The sequence below is a fragment of the Dermacentor albipictus genome, chromosome 1, assembly GCF_038994185.2.
Source record: "Dermacentor albipictus isolate Rhodes 1998 colony chromosome 1, USDA_Dalb.pri_finalv2, whole genome shotgun sequence".
Taxonomy (NCBI): Eukaryota; Metazoa; Arthropoda; class Arachnida; order Ixodida; family Ixodidae; genus Dermacentor; species Dermacentor albipictus.
In genome coordinates, this window is record NC_091821.1 from 82,708,191 (window position 1) to 82,728,455 (window position 20,265).

Genomic DNA, 20,265 nt, shown 5'->3' on the forward strand with positions numbered 1-20,265 from the left:
TTGCCCTTTAAGAACGGAACATTTCACCCCCGATAATTCACATCTTTACTGTGTTGAAACAAAACTTAGCTTTAAGGGGTCCTGAACCACTTCTTATCCAAGTCTATAAATGCATTTGAAGTTAAAATAGACGATTTATTTATTTATTTATTTATTTATTCGTACCTTAAATACCCCATTTGGGATATTGCATGAGGGGGTGGGCATATTTAGATCATATTTTCAATAAATGCCTTGAACGATGAATGACTGGAATGGTGCACCGCTTCAGCAGGTAGATGATTCCAGTCTTTCACTGTTTGAACGAAGAAAAAGTTAAGATGAGTGGTGGTGTGAGCTGGAGGGGGATAAACAGCCTTTGAATGGCTATGATGGGATGAAGTGCAATGCGAAGGCGTGATGTCGGTCTGGTGAAGCAGCGAGTGATAAAATTTGTAAAAGAGGCATAATCTTGCTGCTTTGCAGTGTTGCTCGAGGCTTGGAAGGTTCAGAGATGACTTAAGTTTAGTAACGCTAGTGTGGGAAGAGTAGTCAGAATGAATTAACCTTGCTGCACGATTCTGTATGGATTCCAGTGCTGTTGCCAGGTTAGATTGGTGTGGGTCGCACACTGAGCATGCGTGTTCCAGTTTGGGTTGAATGATTGTTAAATATGCGAGTAGTTTTACTGAGGGGGGAACAAGACGTAGATTACGATGCAGGTAGCATAGTACACGATTGGCATCATTGCTAATGCTGCAAATGTGCGAGGCCCAGCCGAGGTTATTGGACAAGTTAATACCTAAGTACTTATAAGAAGTCACAGCACATATTTCCGAACCAGCGATAACGTAATTAGCTGAAATAAATGATTGGCGACAATGGAAAGTAAGTAGCGGCGTTTTTTTGACGTTGAGGGACATTAGCCAATTATTACACCGAGTTTCAATGACGTTAAGGCTAGACTGGAGAGCACGACAATCAGCATCGTTAGTTATAAGACGATACATTACACAATCATCAGCAAATAAAGGAATTTTGGAAGAACAACCTATTGGTAACTCATTAATGTATATTAAGGGTAGTGACCCCAGGACTGTGCCTTGCGGCACTCTGGAGATAACGAGGGATAAATTAGACGAGCATTGGTTAGTGTAAACGAACTGTTGACGGCTAGTCAGAAAGTTGCGTATCCATTGGAGAACTCAAGGGTTAAGATTAAGACGCGATAGTTTTAGGAAGAGCCGTTCATGAGGAACCTTGTCGGAAGCCTTTTGGAAATATAGAAAGAGGGCATCTATGGGTATGTTTTGATCAAGATGCGAGCTGATGTCATTAACGAAGAGAGCTAGTTGAGTCTCGCAGGACATGCCTTTCTGAAAACCATGTTTAGGATTTAAAAAATTTGCAGATGTTAGATAGCTTACAATATGAGAACAAATTATATGCTCCATTAGTTTGGAACAACTAATTCTAAGTAAAGTATTTCATAAATACTTTGCCGCAAGAAGTACTTAATGCGTTCAGCAGAAGCGGAGTTATTGGCACTCGAAGGTCACGTAAGATCCCATTCATGGTGCTTCTGCTCCTTCCTCAATGACTTGCACTGCTAAGGCTACGGCAGAGCAGGGCGTCCCCACAACACTCCGCCTACTGAACATCACCATGGTGTGCAGTTCAAATTTGATTTTGGATTTTCACTTAGACGCCACTACCGATTTTGGCGCCTACGACGCGCCAGACCCAGTTGTCCTCAGCGAGCTGCAGTGCGCTTAGCCAGCAGACTCATCACAGTGGTCACATTAGAGAGTTTTAGAATTGGGGGCGCAAGGCTCTGGGCCCCCAAGCCGCGTTGCGTCGGTTGCGCTTGGGTCTAGGTGAGCAGCAGAGTTTGAGGATTGGGTCGAACGCAGACAGCGTTGGGTTGAGCGCTCGCGGCGCCGCAGTGTGGAAAATAGAAAGGTGCTTGAAAGAAAAAAAAATGAACCTCTTTTCTTACAAGTGAAAACAAACAGAATGCATTTTTGAACAAAAAGAATGAACAAATAAAATTAAGAAACTGTGTTAGTTCCGGTTAGCATTACGAATTAGGTGTGCGATTCTAAGCCAAGCAAAGCCAGTCGAAGCCAATTGTTCTTAGTTGGTGTTTTCCTGTGACGCGCTGCGAAAAAACTGCGAGTTCACCCGCGTGAAATGGCGAAAATCAGTCGAAGTAAATAAAGTTTGCTCTGCGACCATCTGCTGTACGCCATCGTCGTCACCCGCGAGGGCGACCCAAGACGGCTTGGGGGCCCACGCTAGTTTTCGATTCTTGGGTCTTGGGTTAACGCGAACGCAAGAACCCAAGACTGGCTTGGGTTCTGCGCATGCGCACTTGTGGCGCGCAATTTTCTTGGGTCCCCAAGCTGCTTGGGCCCCCAATTCTAAAACTCTCTAGTATCTACACTACGTAACAGACAGCTACATGCAACTGTAGTGCGTATGGGCAGCGTTTTCTTTGTGCATGTCAGGGCTCGAGTGCACGCTTGCGCTCATTTGCTCCAGTCTGACTGTGCTATGTGGTGCGAATCGGCTTTGTCCTGCACCAGCTTGACCGTCTGATAGTAGCCACGTCCAACTTGCGCATATTGAAGCACCATCAATGGTGCAATACAAAGCGAACCAGGAGCAGCCAGGAGTGAGTGCGCACTGGCAAGTGTGCGTGTGGTCCGACCTTAAATTTCGTATGGTTCGAGGCTAGTTGTGTGTTCAAAACAAGTCTAAATTAGCGAACCCGACGGCTACAACACTGATAAGCATGGTGGTTACAGTTTAATTCCTATGCGGCCGGCTGCGGCTGAGAGTGACCAGACGATAATTCGTTTCTTCCGGAAGTACGTAATTGTAGAAATTTGAAAGCATGTTTTAGCTTACTTCAGCCTGTTTATACAGTTAAATCTCGATGTAACGAAGTTGGTAAAATCAGCATTTGCTTCGTTATATTGAAATTTAATTGTATTGAAATTTGACCGTTGATGCAAATAAGCACAGTCGCTGATCGATTTTGCTTACACGGTAAGGGGCCGCAGATTTTTCTGAATTATCAAGAAATTGAAAAAAGCAAGTTTGAATGAGAAAACTATTTATTTTTATAATTTGGTAGTTGGTGACGAATGATACAGTTTCATACCACGTAGGTCGACAATATCTTCACATAGGCGGTACGAATTAAGCGAAGCCAGCCATGCTTTTGTGTGCACTCCGCTCCCGTGAGTGATAGCGTCGTCAGCACAGGGACGACGTTATTAGGAAATGCGCCCGCAGTGAGGAAAGAATGCGTCGTCTGCCCCTTGCTCCAACGGGTCACCAAAGCTCGCGATTACACAACATCCACTAGTTGACGCGTGGGAAGACAGCTTGCATGGTGCCACACTGTCTCGCCATGCCCACTCTTTGCACATGCGGCAGATTACCTCTAAAGCAGGTTGCGTGGCTCCGTATGCATTCAGCCATGCTTACAGCCATGTGCAGCCACGGCCGTGACGCGCACCAACTTACCCCTCTTTCCCTTTGCTCGCGTGGAAAGGCGTCACTTGTGACACCAGCATGTTTCTTATCTCACCGTCACACACTTTCACTCGCACCTAAAGCACTCAGTGCGCGGGGCCCAGTAGGATCTTATCACACTCAGACTTTATACGGAACCTGATGTGGCTCAACTTCGGCGGCCACTCTTTTCGCCCGCTTGCGATTTGTGAGGTGCGCTTGCAAGCAGCCACTTGTAATTCATTCATTTGACCATCTGCGTCCACAGTAGTTTTCATTTATTGTCTCGGCATTCCTTCGCGGCCGCAGTGATATTTCGTTATGTTGAAATTGCATACAAACACACTTTGTTATATTGAGGTTCTAAATACAATGTTTTCTTTGTACAAGAGGTTTTGAAAAGTTGTACTTCGTTATATAGAGAATTTTGTTATGTAGAAGTTCATTATTTCGAGGCGTAACTGTATTAAAGTGCACTAATAAATATATGCAGTAGGGAAAAAGCATGCTGATTTATGCACCCTTCTTGATTGGGCCAATAGCAGATGTGTATGGGAATCTGCTATATTATGAAATAAAGCATCCAGGAAAGAGTGAGGAGCAAACTTCTGTTAAAAAGAGAGCGTTTGAGAATAAGGTGACTGTGCTCCACTTGTGAGCTCCATGTGCCGCGCATTACTGCAAAGTTTGGCTGAGATGTTCACAGTAGCATATGCTATTTGTGAGCTGTGTTTTTTCACTAAGCCCGAGGAGGGGTTCAGGACCCCTTTAAATGGGTAGTCATTGGACAAAACACTTGCATTGCATCGACGTGCGCCTTTGTGTCCCATTACACACTTTTGTCTTAAACAACATATAAGATACATTTCCTCTAAAGCTATCAGTCATCTTCATCTGAATGCACAAAGCATGCATTAATACATAATCTGTTGCGTGGTAACTTCACTATGCCTTATGCTTCGATCGTGTTTGCCACCTCCATTTACTGCTGTCAACTGGAGAAGAAGAAATTTGTGATGCTATGTCCGAAGCAAGACACAGTTTCTTGTGGTAATGTCAATCGCCACATCACAAAGTTTGTGCCGTAAAAGTAAGTATAGCAAGAAAAAAAATTAATGAAAGCACATTTCTACTTAAGACCCACGACATCTGAGCAGGTTGCCTTTTGTGCATTTCCCATAGTTAAGTGTACACTGTTCTGGCAATGCTAGAAACATGCTAGTAGCACGTGCGCATTCCCCATGGCAAAGTGTATGCTGTTCCTGCAACGGCAAAAACGTGCAATGTACTACTAGCTCATGCACAGTCTCTTTCAGTCTGTAGGTTATGCTAAGATGAAAACATTTTGAGCCCACAGTATTGACAGCACGAAGATATACATGCCCACTGATCGTGTATCTTTCATTTTCACCTGTGCAGCTATATAAGTTACCATGACTTTATGAACTGTCACAGTAGCTTAGTGGCTATGGCATTGCGCTGCTAAGTTCAAAGTCACGGGTTAATCCTAGCCAGCGGCCGGATTTCAATGTCGTTGCTGTTTTTTATTGACACTCCATCATGCTCAACAAACATAAATTTCTGAAGAAAAACCAGTGTTAATTGTTTCTCATTTCACTGTTCATCACATACGTGATTGGTCCACTTCCACAAGCAAAAAAGCTGGTGTTGCCAATTTTTCATTGCGAAATTTATGACCCACTGATGTTGTCTGGCATGCAAAACTAATCTCGCTGGCAAAATGATTGTGGAAATTCGTGAAAAAAAAAAAATGCATACATCCATGTGGCATACACCTGCAGAAAGCATTGCATGATTGCGCCTCACCAAGACCTGGCAACTGCTGTGTCCCGACAGCCACGGCTGCTGCATGTGCGCCAGTGACATTACACTGTGATGTCTTGGGAATTGTGCGACATTGTTCGGGAGAGGTCTGTTATGAAACACTGACACTGGGTATCTAGTTTGACTTTTTGCTCTTCTTCCGCTCACCTTCTTTCTGGCTGACGCATTCTCTTCCCCTTTCGTGCCCAGCTGACTTCAACATTATGGAACACTATCTGCCAATGAGCATACAAATTATTCATCATTTCATTGTGCCCATGTACAAAATTGGCAGAGGTGGGCAATACACGTACAGTAGAGCCTTGTCGATACATTGCCGTTACATTTTCTCGGCTCTTACGTTCTAAAACACTGGTCCCATATAGTTCCCATAGGTTTATATGTATTTAGCTTCCTATCTGCTACCGTATTTACACGATTGTAAGTCGACCTACTTTTTTAAATTTGAAAATCTGAAATGGGGGGGGGGGGGTCGACTTACAATCGAAACCAAAACGTGGCACCACCAAAAAAAGCGAGGCCAACAAGGCATCAGGGAAGCTACTAAGTACCTAGTTACAATTTTATGTTTGCGCTATGGCTCTACCCGTAGCTTTTCGCTATCCTGTGCATTTGTTCGCTTTTCGGAAGTGGTTTTCAAGATTCTTGAGAATTTTACAGTGCACACAACACTCATGGGGGGTGTCGATAGTTGATGGAAGTGCCGCTGTTCCATTCGCGGCGGCACCCTCAGAACCAGTAGGTCGTGCTCGGAACGGCGGTGCTTGCGGGGAGTATCGATAGTTCATGGAAGGGTAGACACCGCTCACATGTTTTTCTTTCCCTGTAGCTCTTAGTTTGACACGTTCGACTTGACTGCCGGCTACGTGCTACTTACATGCTTTCTCAGTCGTCATGAGTGCTCCAGAGGCCCACTAACCATTCGGCGCGTTCACAGCAGCGTTCAAGAGGGCTGCCACCCTTTATGCTGAAGAAACAAATCACTGTGCAGTGGGCCGCAAGTTCGATGTTTCTGAACGGGTGGTGCGAAAGTGATGGCTGCAGCGAAGCAAAATTTTCACCTGGGATGGCAAGTGAAGAATTTTCCACGGGCTGAAGTCTGGACGCTTTCCGGAGCTGTAGGCCAAGCTTGCGGCATGCGTCGCTGAAATGCGTGATCGGTCCGTGCCGGTGAAGTGCGACATGGTCATGAAACAAGCCCGGATCTTCGCCTTTTAAGGACCTGCTCCACTGTGAGTACAAGTGGCTGGTGGCAGAACACCGTGAACTTACGCCAACCGAACCTGTCAAAAGAGCCTTCCTGACGGCTGCGTGTGGTTAGGTGCATTCGGCGTAGGCTGCTGTTTCACAAGATATTGTGGTGCGGTTGTTTGCCAAATGTGAAATTTCGCTGGACAGCGACGCACTGTGGGACCGTAGCAGTTACGACGATGGCAGCACTAGTGAGGACGATGGCACAAGTGAAGACGAGTAGTCCAGTGATTATGCCAGCTACCAATAAATTTTCGTTATCAAATGTGCCCTCGGGTATGCTCTTCTTTTTTTTTTCCCCCTGTCACATGCGATATGGGGGGGTCGACTTACAATCATGTAAATACGGTACGTTGCCCTTCCCAGTTGTCATTGGCAAACTACCAATGATGAGATGTATTTTCTTGCTACACTGTGGAATACTGTTTCTGGTGTGACTGTGCAGCATTGCTTTCAAGAGGGCGAGTTTCATTATTTGTAGGGCAAGAACTTGCAGGGTGCCATGCCAACAGAAATGGCAATGATGTACAATGCATTGACAATGCCGAGTCTACCAAGAAGATTCAGGAAACTTGAAGATGCTGTGGCTTGAATCGGAATTGCTGAGCTTAGCGGACATTGTCGCTGATCTCAACATGGCTTAGAACAATGAAACTGCATAAGAGGTGGACGAATACACAAGTGGTCGCCCTGCACCAATGCATGTTCCCAGATGCTGTCATGGCCTTCGATAGCAGCTTCCGTTCTTCTGTCGTTTCCTCAATATATTCACAGCATTGTATAAATAGAAAAAAAGGCTGTGATTGCTCAAAAAGAAGCTGTTCTTATCAAGCATTTGTTCAAAGGGGCAGATGGAAATCACAAGCATCATTTAGCATGTCACAGCTTCAACCACACAAGAAAACTTTTTAACATTCAATGAAAACTGCGAGGCTGCAATAGCAAGCATTATTTAGTGTGTTTTCAATACATAGTGTGCTGGCTTTTTATTCATCTTCAAATTAAGTTTTGTATGAATAGCCTCTTGCCTCATCTGTAGTGGTGTCGTGAGCATTATCAGATTTTGTGTTTTCCCAGGTGATGCATTTTAATGTGAAGCATTATTTGTGAACTTCAGGTGCTTTGAGTGTGTTAACCTAGCCTCCTACATCGCGATGCCGTCATGGTTGTTTCTTCAACTGGGTATATATTGGAATAGGCACAGCGGGCATGAGATACATGCATATGTCACGTCAATGACATGCTATATTTGTTATAGCATTTCTGTCATGACATAAATGGTATGAATGACATGATGTCATCGTGGTCGTTTCCTTAGCTCAATATATAACGGATATTAATGACTTCACATGGATGTCATGACATGACATCAATGACATCGCATGCTTGTCATTGCTTAAATGGTACCGATGGCATGATGCCGTTGTGGTCACTTCAACTAGATATCTGTCTTGAGATGAATGAAATGAAGTGTGATGGCATGAATGCCATGAATGTACCTCATGACCTTACAGACGTGTGAACATGTCATGCCATATCATAGTCATGTCATGAACACGTCTCGCCATACATATCCTTATACGCATCCAGTTAAGCGACCACGAAGCCATAACCTCATGTCGTTCATGACACTCACGTCATGACATGGATGTCAATCATGTGATGCACATCATATAATTCATGTCATGGATATCCTAATACATAACTTGTTAAAAATGGACCTGGCTTGTATGTCGCAAATAAGATGACATTAATGGATTGAATGACTTGACATGCATTTCTTTATCTGGATATATTCTGGATATGCATGTCATGACACACGCGTTTGTGACATGAATGACATTCTATCCATGCTTAAAGTGATTGGCATGAATGCATATCATGGCAGTTATATGTAAAGCTAAGACAAGAAGGACAAATTCATAACATGTATACACAGCATGACATTATTGCCATGACGGGAACCTATGTCGACCCAGTGGACCAAGTTGTCTACTAGGGCCAATGGCTATATGCTCGTGTTCGTGATGCTGTGATGGGCGTTGCATCATCATTCCAGCTGTGCAATCCGGCTCTCGTTTCTGATTCTCGTGTGCTACTTGCACTTGAGCCAGCTGACACGCGTAAGAAGGTCCTGCCATAGCAGCAGAACACCGGGTGGTGGTTGCATCTGTTCAAGCGGCTATTAAAAAACAAGTTTCCCACGAGCGTTTATTTCCAAGTGCCAACACGCCGAATCTCGTGCCGTACTTTCGTGGCCCTTCTCGTCGTTACTTGGCCACTTAAACACTGAGGCCTGCTTTTTGCTGGTGCACACAGTGCTTGAGTATGGCAATGCTGTATTGAATTCCACTATGGCAGTGTCATCCTGGCTTGGCTCGGCCAGCATGAGCAGCTGCACCATGCCACTCGTCCGAATGGCCATAGAAGGACGTGGGTTTTAAGCTGAGCTACAGTATCGCTGTCAAGTCGTCTGTTTGCGTTCTCCAAGTGTCATAATATTTTACCATCATGCTGTCATTGTTGTTCTCTTTTTACCGTTCTGGTCTGTGTTGCTTCGTTGCCGTCAATGCCAAGGGGACCAAGATTTTTTTCAAGCCATGATGGGATGGGTTTTATTCTTGGCCCCTTTCACAATGTGTACGTCGTGTTGTGAAGAACAAATAAAATGAATGACTGATACCACATACTGCTGTCGGTGAGCATCTAGTTTCTGCATTTCTTACCCATCTCGCACCTCCATGCAGCTTGTTCACATAATTCGATCGTATGTAGAAATCATGCAGTCGCTGTTACCGTCGTCTTGCTGGTGTAACACACACCCTCTCGCGTTAATTGTAGTTCACTATACTTGCATCACACATGTGCAAGTACTGGATTTACACACACACTGGTCAATCTGGTAACGCTTTACGGAACCCCAAACAATGCTGCATAGCCAGCAGCCTGCAAACTGCCTCACATAATGTTGATTCCTACAGTGCTTGGGATCTATGTAGTTTTCTTTCTGTGGTCCTTAAAGGGATCCTGAAACGCTTTTGACGATTTTCTACAAACGTACCGAGTCGTTAGAGTAGGTCCTTCTGATCATTAATTGACACATCTAAGTGCTCCGCGTAAAGCGTGTAATTTATTATAAGGTTTTAAAAATGCTCATCGCTGCCGATCGCAGCTCACTGCTCGGCGGAATTTTAAGCCGCCCCTACTCATATGACCGAAATCACCCGTATGACGTCAGTGGGGCGAGCTATCCGATTGGCTGACCAGGGCGCGTGATCGATAATTTTTCCAACTTTATGGTAAACAAATGATCTTCGTAATAGTTGGAATGTTAGTTAATTTGTTTTTATAAAAAGAAAGTAACATAAAGAGAATGCACAAGAACAATTTTTCAGTACACTTAAGCACTTCCGGCAAACAGCAATGGTCGTCTGCTTGTGTATAACGTACTCCATTTTGATGAGAGCTCCGCGGTCAGAGTCGGTCTCAGTCTTTTCGCGAGCACTATGATTCGACTTTGTTGCCTTGTGGACTGCAAACGTAGCGACTGGCAATATGTCAAGCTGTGACATCGTGTCCCTCTGTAAGGCAGCGTACGAGCGAACTGGCTGCTGCGCATCGGACTGCCGCTATCCAATCGGCGCCAGGATTTGCGCGTTTGTGGCTGTCACTTTACACCAGAAGATTACTAACACAATAGCGTTTCGCGAGTCCGGTATTAGGGCAAACGCAAGCACAAGGGGACAAGGTCTGGCCGCTTGACTGTGCCGTAACGGGATGAGCCATGATATGAGCAGAAGGACAAATGTGAATGGTCTGCACGGTGCAGCCACCTGGTGGCACAGAGCTCAACCATACACAGTAGCAGCAACGAAGTGTATTCTTCTTTGCTGCTGGTGTGTATTTAACGCAGGAGTGTAATCATCAACACGTTGTTTTCATAAATGGTTAAAATGTTTCACACTTGGTTAGAGCAATATTAGCGCTTTGTTTGGCTGGTTAAGCGCTGCGCCAACAAGTGTCTGGACCGCGCAGACCGATCAGGCCGCTCACGTACGTCTACGCTTAAGTTCCTTCATCAGCTTGAGTTTATGCCTCCGGTTATTTGCCAAAATGACCAGCTTGCCTGTGGTTACCGGAATCCCAGACACGTTCAGCGCTACGACAGAATGCTCGCAACGCACGCTGGTTCGATAGCTCCCGCTTGGGGTTGACGGCCAAGCGGCTAGCGGAGAGGTCTCGCGCGGGCGAGGGCGGGCTCCAAAACAACCGGAAGTGGACGATGTGACGTTGCATCGTGACGCAAAACCAGTGAAGGCAAGGCGGAGCTTAGCTCCGCTCGTTCGGCGAACGAGTTGAGGGGGAAAAGCATGGCTAGGGAGGAGGGTAACTTCTAATCGTTTGTAGCTCCATTAATACGTAATGCTTCACTTAAATTGTGGTGCGAATGTTCTACTTAAGCTGTACCCTACGCGTCTACAAAATTTGTCCGAACCGTTTCAGGGGCCCTTTAAATAGTGCATCAACGGGGTTCCTCTGTATATTAACGCGATAGCGTTAAGGAGCTCGTGTCGCAGAAAAGCCGGTGTCGTCGGCGTCGGTGTCGGCGTTTCCGGCGTTGACCGTGAGCGATAAATCACGGCAGGCGCTTCATAAATAAAAAGCAACTTCCAAGATTGGCCCGGTGGGAATCGAACCAGGGTCTCCGGAGTGTGAGACGGAGACGCTACCACTCAGCCACGAGTTCGATGCTTCCAAGCGGTGCAAACGCGCCTCTAGTGAATGCGGTGTTGCCTTCGAAACGAGCCGTGGAAAGTTATACTGCGGTGTATATCGGTAATTATGAACATGTAACGTACAGAAGTCACAATTACACGAGTTGCGAAGTGCGTTTCCGCTGCATTTCTTCTGCGCTTTCCGCACACGCAGAGCCATCTTGCGGCAAACACAGAAGACCCCCCTCCTCTCAATGTACGGCGCTGCCCCGACAGGAGGCGCGCCGCGCGCGCATTGGGACCCCTGCCAGGCGCGTCGCGGGACTCCCTCTCCCCTGACGACGCTTCGCCGTGCTCCCGGTTTAGATAACTATCTATCTCTCTGCCCGTGCCGATCACGACGTTTGGCTGGCGCAGATCGTTTCCCCTCCGAGACACCGAGTTCTTTGGTTCGTTCCGTTCGCTCAGGCGCACGTTTCGTTGCCACGCCGAACGCTGCGTTGCTCGACGCTCACCGCGTGATAGGTGGGCGCTAAGTCCGATGCGGGGCGCATCGTAAGTGATCGCTGTGCCGTAGCGCATTGTCGACCCCTTGGCGGGTCGACGGGAACGCTGTCGCGTCCCACTCTTGAAGGCGAAGCTTAAGCGTCCTCCAATTTTTGTTTTGTCTGCTAGGCACACAAGTCCTTGGCTTCTCCATCGGGCAGCAGCCAAACACAAAATTCTATATCCATAATCAAAACGGAAATAAAAAAATGCATACTTTTCATTTTTTTGCAAGCATTCAGTATATATATATATATATATATATATATATATATATATATATATATATATAAACACACACACACACATGAATGATAGCAGTTTAAATTAAAAATAAATCTTTAAAAGATGCATACAGACATACAGTACTGTATTTGCACGTAAATAATGCGACCACAAATAAAACACAAAGGGGGACTTTTGGCTTCTTGGGAAAAGAAAAAAAAAATATTTAGCATTAATTCGCAATGACATTGCTACCGTTCCAAGCTGCCACTGCGAGAATTGGTGATCCGCACATACCAGTGCGAGGAGCAGAGAGGTGCGGCATGCTGGTTCGAGAGTATGATCCTTCTTGCTTATAATACTGTAGCTGGCCTGACTATACATCCAGAGTTTTAGTTTGTTGCTTCCACCCACACACATGCACACACATTTTTTCTCACCACCATCTGGTCAATGTAGTACAGTCAAACCCAATTATATCGAACTCACATGCAATGAATTATTGTGTAGAACGAACAGCTGTAAAATTTTGAAAACTTTTGTATATTATATTTATTTAATATATCGAATTACCTATATATCGAACATCTTTGTGATCCCCATCAGATTCGATATGTCCAGGTTTGACTGTATTAGCCAATGATTGTTGTTTGATGATAGGGCCTTTCGAGATGAGCCAAGTCTGCTCTCCTGTATTTTACTCTATGGCTAAAGCATCAGGGTGTCTAAAACCCAGGAATTCTCAAAGATTTTGAATAGTCTGGAAATACTTGGGCAAAACTCGATGAACTTGTGCTTTGTCAGGGAAAATAAGCTGTATACTTTTGTTGAAAGGGAACAAAAGTCGTGGTAATGCTCGCTAGAGTCACACAGAGGAATCGTAACGAATCGTCTTCGACGCCATGTCATCATCTGGAGGAGTTGCCAATGTACAGTCAATGACCGACTTTCCGGACACCCGATAATTCGGACGGCTTTGCGGCACCAACGTACTCCATAGAGTCAATGTATAGGAACGTCTGAAATTTTGGATGCAAAAACCCTTCGTCGTTTAATTTTCCAAACTTCTTGCTGTGACCACAGGTCCGAAACGGCATTAACCAAGCCACCACCGCCGCCTCGAACCAGTGCTCTCGCACGCAGATCTGCTGGTAGCCGTAGCCACTTACCTGCAGTGCTAGGCCTAGCTGCTTCGATGTTTGCTGTTAAGCTTCTTGCCATTCTGTGCCATGTTTTTTCATTAAAAGAATTCGCCATTGTCAGCAATGGCACCAACTCGCCTTTGTGGTCCTTGTGATTGGCTATGAAGCTGGGAAAACAAAGCATGTTGCATAAGCCAGTTCCTGAAAGTCAGCTGTGCCTCAATACAGAAATGTTATGCGGTGAAGCATAAGCGTGGGTAGGGGCAATTGTCACGGCACACAGTATTATACCTTAATTATATACGCGTGCACCCGCCATCGCCTGTCACAGCACGAGCACCGATGTGCCTAATAAGTCTACTGGCAGGCCTTCGGAACTGTTTCAGATGTGCCTGTGGCAACTTGAGCTCTTAAGGGCAGTGAAAGACATGCATTAATTTTTTCGAACTGCCCGATTTTTCTGACGTCTTCGCAGCACCTAGGCAGTCCCAAAAAAATGGGATGTTGATTCTACAACTGACCAAGAAAATGCTTCAAATGGCCTGTGGGGAAAATGCGGGGCACAAGGAGGGCAAGAAAAGGAAGGACCTAGGAATGAACGGGAAAGGAAGCGTGCCGCCGCTTCTTTGAAGGACCTTGAGGTCAAAAAACAGTGTTGGCTGAAGCCGAGATGCAGGTGTCCCTCTATCCAAACGAAAATAAACTGTTTAAAGTAGTGAAATGCAACAATGGGGCGTTGTGCCCGGCCTGAGAGTATGTCAGGGCACATCATTTTCTTGGTAACAGTGCAAAGGGACAAGGACAAAAGGTAGAAACACGACAACACGGGCACCCGTGTTGTGTTTCTTCCTTTTGTCCGTGTCCGTTTGCGCTGTTACCAAGAGTACAAGGAATCCTAACCAACTCGCCCACCTTGCTATCTTGCTTCGGCATCTGTCAAGACAGTTGAGGTTGACTTACCAGCTGTTGAGAGATAATCTCACTTGTGTCAAAGTTCGGCCTTACACCAATGAGCTTGCTATTAGTTGTTAGAAATAGCTCATATTAGAAAGTATTGGTTTCTGTATCCATATCCATTTTATTCGTAATTGAGAAAGTTAGACCTGATTGCAATGGGTTTTACCATTTTTTTGTTTCGAAGATACTTTATTCGCTCTGTATTTTACTAACCCCCTCCCTTCTGCTTTCTCTTTGAGTAAAATACACTACTGCTTAGCATTCAAACTGGATTAAGTAATTTTTTTTTTATTTTTTAACATCAGAGTGTCTACCAACCGGGAAAACCGGGAATTCTCAGGGAATTTGAATAGTCCAGAAATGCTCAGGGAATTTGTGCTTTTATCAAGGAAAATTAGCTGTAACTTTATTGAAAGGGAACGAAAGTCGTGTTAATGCTGGCTCCAGTAACAGAGGAATTGTAACGAATCGTCATTTACGCTGTGTCGTCGGCATGAGGTATTGCCAGAGTAGTTAACGACCGAATTTTCGAACATGCCTAATAATTCACACGGCTTTGCGGCACCACCACGCACTCCATATAGTCAATGTATTTTAAGGCAAAAGCCTTTAATGGCTCTTACTTGCGGCATCCGACCGTCCGTCCGTTTGTGCCCTGGAACGGTGTCAGCTGTGGCCTCTCCCCCTCACACTCTCAGAAATCACGTGATGGCACAGCGGTGCATAGCAACAGTTGCGCCGCCACAGCTGTGGCCTCTCCCCCTTACACTCTCTGAGCAATCACGTGATGGCACAGCGGCGTGCGTGGCAACGCTCCTTCGCCATACGTCTCGTTGCAGCAGTCGAGTTAGTCGGATGGCTCCCAAGCGGCTTGGTGATGATTCCACGGCAAGCGGTTTGGAGAAGCGCCCCAAGAAGAATGTGGAATGTGGAACCAAGCTGCTGGAGTTGCAATTTATGCTGAGCCAGACGTTGAGCTTACCCCAGTTGACATGGACGACGTTCACATTCACCATGGAGATGCCTGTGCAGTCAGGTTGTCGACTCGGCTCTTTGTAGTCTGTGTGTACTTGGCCCCAAACCTCGGACAAGAAGCAGCCATTGCCTTTGTGAATCTCATCCTACCAACAAGTGTCGGGCATTGGCCGATGGTCGTTGTTGGGGATTTCAACCAAGACGCTAGGAACAGACATGCATTTATCAGTGGTCTACAAAGTTCACTAGCGTTACAGTTGGTCACACCAACGACAACAGCCACCACGCAGCATGGCAGCTGTCTTGATCTCGTCTTCCAGACATATCCAACCACCAAAGATCTCGAGTACATATCAGTACATTTTAGTGATCACAAGGCAGCTATTGTAGACGTCGACGCAGCCAAGCATAAGGAATTCATGGGACATTAAAGCAAAGACACAAAGAATTCATGAATAAACAGTCCATCGTTTACTTCAAACCACACTTTGTTAATCTTTGTCAAAAAAAATTGAAGGACACTTTGTAAATTCCAAAGTGTGTTTTGCAAAAGCCTGTGCCTATTGCACTGGGAGTGTCATGCACAAAAAAAAAAAAAGACATGGCACAGTCATTCGAATGGGCACAGGCATTCACCTAGCACACTTTGGAATTTACAAAGTGTCTTTCAATTTTTTGCCCTGACTGCAGGTCTGAAATGGCATTAATCAAAGCCACCGCCGCTGCCATTTTGATTATCTTGCCGCCTCGAACTGGCCTCGCATGCAGATCCACTGGCAGCCATAGCCACCACCCCGACAACGTTAGGCCTAGCTGGTTCCATGTTCGCGATTAAGTTTCTTGCTGTGTGGTGCTGTGTTTTTCATTGAAAGAATTCGCCGCTGTCAGCAATAGCACTGACTCTGCCTTTGTAATCCTCGTGATTGGTTTCGACGCTTGCAGAACACAGTGCGTTGTGTAATGCTAGTCTCCAAAAGCTAGCCTTGCCTTAGTACAGCAGTGTTACGCGGTGAAGGATAACAAGCGTGGGAAGGGGCAATTGTCACGGAACATAGTATATCTTCCTTATACACGTGTGTACCCCCATCTCCTGTCACAGTACGAGCACCGATATGCCTAATAAGTGTACTGGCAGGCCTTAAGAGCTTTTTCGAACGTGCCTGTGGCAATTTTAGCCCTTTCGGGAAGTTAGAGACATGCATTCATTTTTTTTCGGACTGCTCATGGTTTTGCATGTTTTTGTGGCCCCAGGGAGTCTGAAAAATCGAACGTTGACTGTACAACTGACCAAGACGATGCTTCAAACGATCCACGGGGTGAACATTTGGCAGAAGGAGGATGAGAACAGAAAGGACCAACGCAGTGAGGAATTAACGGGAAAGGAAGCGTGCCGCCACCTCTTTGAAGGAGCTTGAGCTAAAGAAACAAAGTGTTGACTGACGCCGAGGTGCAGCTGTCCCTCATTCAAACCAAAATAAACTCTTTAGAGCAGTGAAATCCAACATTGAGATGTTGTGTACGGGCTGAGAGTATGTCAGGACAGTTCAGGTTGACTTTCCAGCTGCTGAGAGAGAATCTTAGTTTTGACAAAGTTCAGGCCTTATATCGATGAGCTTACTATCAGTTGATAGAAATAGCTCATATTCAAAAATATTTACTAATGTATGCATCTCCTTTTCATTCGTATTTGGAAATGTTCGACTCAATTTGCAATGTGTTTTACCATTTTTTTCGCTGTGCCCTCTCTTTTATTTTTGAATAATATAGATATTACTCCATACTATTCAAACTGGATTAAGTCATTTTTTTTTTCTACATGCTTACTAAAGAGTGACAGCATCGAGCAACATGTTCTCAGCCTGTCTTGACATAAAAAAAAGTTCGGGCTCATTCAGAGAATTTTGCAAAGGTGCTCAGGGAAAACCTGGAAAACTTGGGGAACTCGGAAATGTCAACTTGGTAGACACCCTGAACATGCTTACTAGAGTGTGAAAGCATTAGGCGACATGTTGTCAGCCCCTCTTGAAACAAAACAAAGTTGTGTGTCACTCGGGGAATTTTGCAAAGGCACCCAGGGAAAACGTGGAAAACTCGAGGAATTTAGAGATGTCAGCTTGGTAGACACCCTGGACATTCATAGCACCATTACGCAGATAGTTCTAGATGACATTTTACCCCAGCCTGTTACAGCCACTCTGAAGCTTTTTTGCATCCAATGGCCAAGAAAGATGCGTGTTGTGTACAAGCATACTTTCTATGTTGTCCATAAATCATCAATGAAGCCAGAAGTAAGCCATCAAGTATGCCTGAATCAAATGCACCACAGAGTGGTGAATTTGATTCTTATTTGCCTCTACACGAGTTGGTTTTACCTACTGATATAGTCGTAGGAGGCTGCTCAGTGATGACATTTTGTGGCGGAATGCTCGTGTCGACTGACCTTCGTGTCCTGCAATACTGAGGGCAGCCTCCTTCACTTTAGTGTTTCTGGCTGCTGTCATACTGGGTCTGGTGGTATGTAATACTTTGCTTTATGTTGTGTTGTTACCTAGGACTGCAAAGCCAACCTGTGGGACTTGGAAAAGAGTGAACTCAAGTGTGTTCGTGACAACCAAGACATCATTAATGCAATGTGCTATAGTCCAAGCAGGTACTGGCTTTGTGTTGCCACAGGACCAGCCATCAAGATTTGGGTAAATATTTTACTGTGTCAATGCATGATGAATACCTTTTGAAGCACAGCCAGGATGCGAATAAATTTAACTTGTGCTATCTGCTCTGTTGAGCCTCAGATCTGCTGTTATGCTATGATGCTATGTTGCACGTGTGGCTGGTCCTACATAGGTCAAACTGGCCGCTGTTTCAATGAGCGTGCACAGAAACATAAGCGAGCCATGTGCACCGGCACAAGCAGTAATCTACCCTTGCACAGCAATAGATGCGACAGCGAAAGCTGTTTGCCGTATTTGGAACAGACTAAATTCCTTTCAAAGGCAAACTCATAAACAGAAAGAGGAGTCATCGAGGCATTCCACATAGTAAAAAGGGGTGGCAACTGCGTTAGCTCACCTTCTTAGATGGGCACATTAGGACTCCCCCGTGCTTTTAATGCACACGTGGCCTTGCTATTTTTGGTCACTGTCTCATGCACAATTTTATCGCGATTGTTCCTTGTTTTTCTATTTTGTAGAACCTCGTAAACTCCCTGCCTTCTCGAAATGAAGCCAGTTGGAAGTCTACACTTTGTGTGTGCGTCTGTGTTTCTGTTCATGTCCTGTCTTCCTCGCGCAGTTTAAAATTTTGCTTAACTTGCTTTGCTTGTTAAATAATAATGCCAGCCAGAACAAAGCAAAAGGTTTCTTTTGTTCTTTTTTGGAAACTGTCCTGTTTGCTATGATGCACTTGTTGGAATACAATGTTTGGAGCTTGTAACAGATTAATTCATGCCTCGCTACAAAAGCACTTCTACAAAATGTGCACTGTAGAGGCCTGCTGATTCAGTCACTCTTTTCAAGATGGTCAACTTGAGCATGGCTGTATGGGTGTGGTCACATGGAGAGCTTTAGGAATTGCTAATTCAACAGAGCAATGGTTGCTGTAGGTGAAGAGGATTTGAAAGTGCGTGAAATACAATGTTGTATTCTAGTTTTAAAGATGTGGCCTGGGGAGCTACGACTGAAAGACTGCCCTTTCTACATCTTTGATTGCTTTGTTGACAGAACTTGGAAGACAACAGCCAGGTGGATGAGTTGTGTCCTGAAGTGCTGACGCCAAATGCCAAGGCTGAACTTCCACAATGTATATCATTGGCTTGGTCAGCTGATGGCCAGACACTGTTTGCTGGCTATACTGACAGTCTCATCAGAGTTTGGCAAGTCTCAGTAAGCATTATTCATTGAGCAGGTACTTGCATTAATGTGAGGTGTTTCTGTGAAGCTTACGACTTTCTAAAAGTGGTACAGTTGTGAAAAAACAGAAAAAAAAAAACTGTTTCTTTAGCACAGTGTTATTTATACATTTGTCTGATAAACTCACTAGCTATGTGATATTCACAAATCTACTTTCTGCTCACTAACTTCTGAGGACATCAATTGAAGTCTGCTGTTACTAAAAGCAGCGTCATTGCGCAATAACATGGCAGCAGCCAGTCCACCCTCTTTGATCTGAATTTGCTCTTACAACTTGCTCTCCTTCATGCCACCAGAAAATAAATACAGTCAAAACTCGATATAACGAATCACGCAGGACCGCTGAAAATTGAACATTCGTTATTTTGAACTATCATTGTAACGAAAAACTTAGGGTTTTAAGCCACTGGTCAAACCTACGAATGAAAATGACGTACCTTGGCAATAGACGTGGGTGCAGACAAGCATGCTCTCAAATAAAAATGTTTCACTCGCTTCAAAGCTGCTTTATTTGAAGAAATCAGTGATTTTCTTCTGGCACATGCAGCACGCATGACCGATTAAAAATACGTCTACATCTTCCACTTTGCACAATACCTCAACAGGTGTGTCATTGCACCGAGCGATAAAAGTGCGCACTTTGTTCATCTGCACTAAGACATCATTCGACACGATCTCATCTTCTGTGTTCGGTGACCGACAGTCGTCTTCCTTCGGGTCGTCATTGTCAGTGGAGATGTCACGAACACAGTTAACAATCTCCTTGGTTGTCAGGTCCGTCGCCGTTAGTGCTGCGCTGTCGCTCTCCACGTAATCATCGAAGGATGAGATGGTGGGCAGGAGTTCCGCAACCTCAGTCCACAGGTCTCCTGGGTTGTCAGTCACCTGTAGGTCATCTTCAAGCTGCACAGGCGCTTTGACAAGCTCTGCTCTTCACCAGCAGTTGTTAATGGTGGATGTCTGCAAGTTTCACCAAGCTCCCATGAGCATTTCTGCTGCCCGACGAATATTGATCGCAGTCAGCTGCTTTAGGTGGAGGTTGATAATCAACCACTGCAAAAGGCCCTTACGAAATTCTGCCTTCACACTCTTTGTAATGCCTTGGTCTAGGGGTTGCAGCAAGGACGTGTTGTTTGGTGGCAGAAGCCCCAAGCAAACGTGCGTCAAGTGAACATTCACAACATGAGCAGAGAAGTT

General features: G+C 45.2%; 1 protein-coding gene across 4 annotated transcripts in view; it reads left to right on the forward strand.

Annotated features, from left to right (window-relative positions):
- The window catches only part of LOC135907454 (small ribosomal subunit protein RACK1-like), a 41,631-nt gene that overhangs the window by 13,614 nt on the left and 7,752 nt on the right, over positions 1 to 20,265 (forward strand). For all 4 annotated transcript variants that reach the window (XM_065439143.2, XM_065439145.1, XM_065439146.1 and 1 more), the window contains exons 5-6: positions 17,713 to 17,853; positions 18,880 to 19,041. In XM_065439143.2, the coding sequence (XP_065295215.1) occupies positions 17,713 to 17,853; positions 18,880 to 19,041 (303 nt within the window). The remainder of the gene's footprint in view (positions 1 to 17,712; positions 17,854 to 18,879; positions 19,042 to 20,265) is intronic.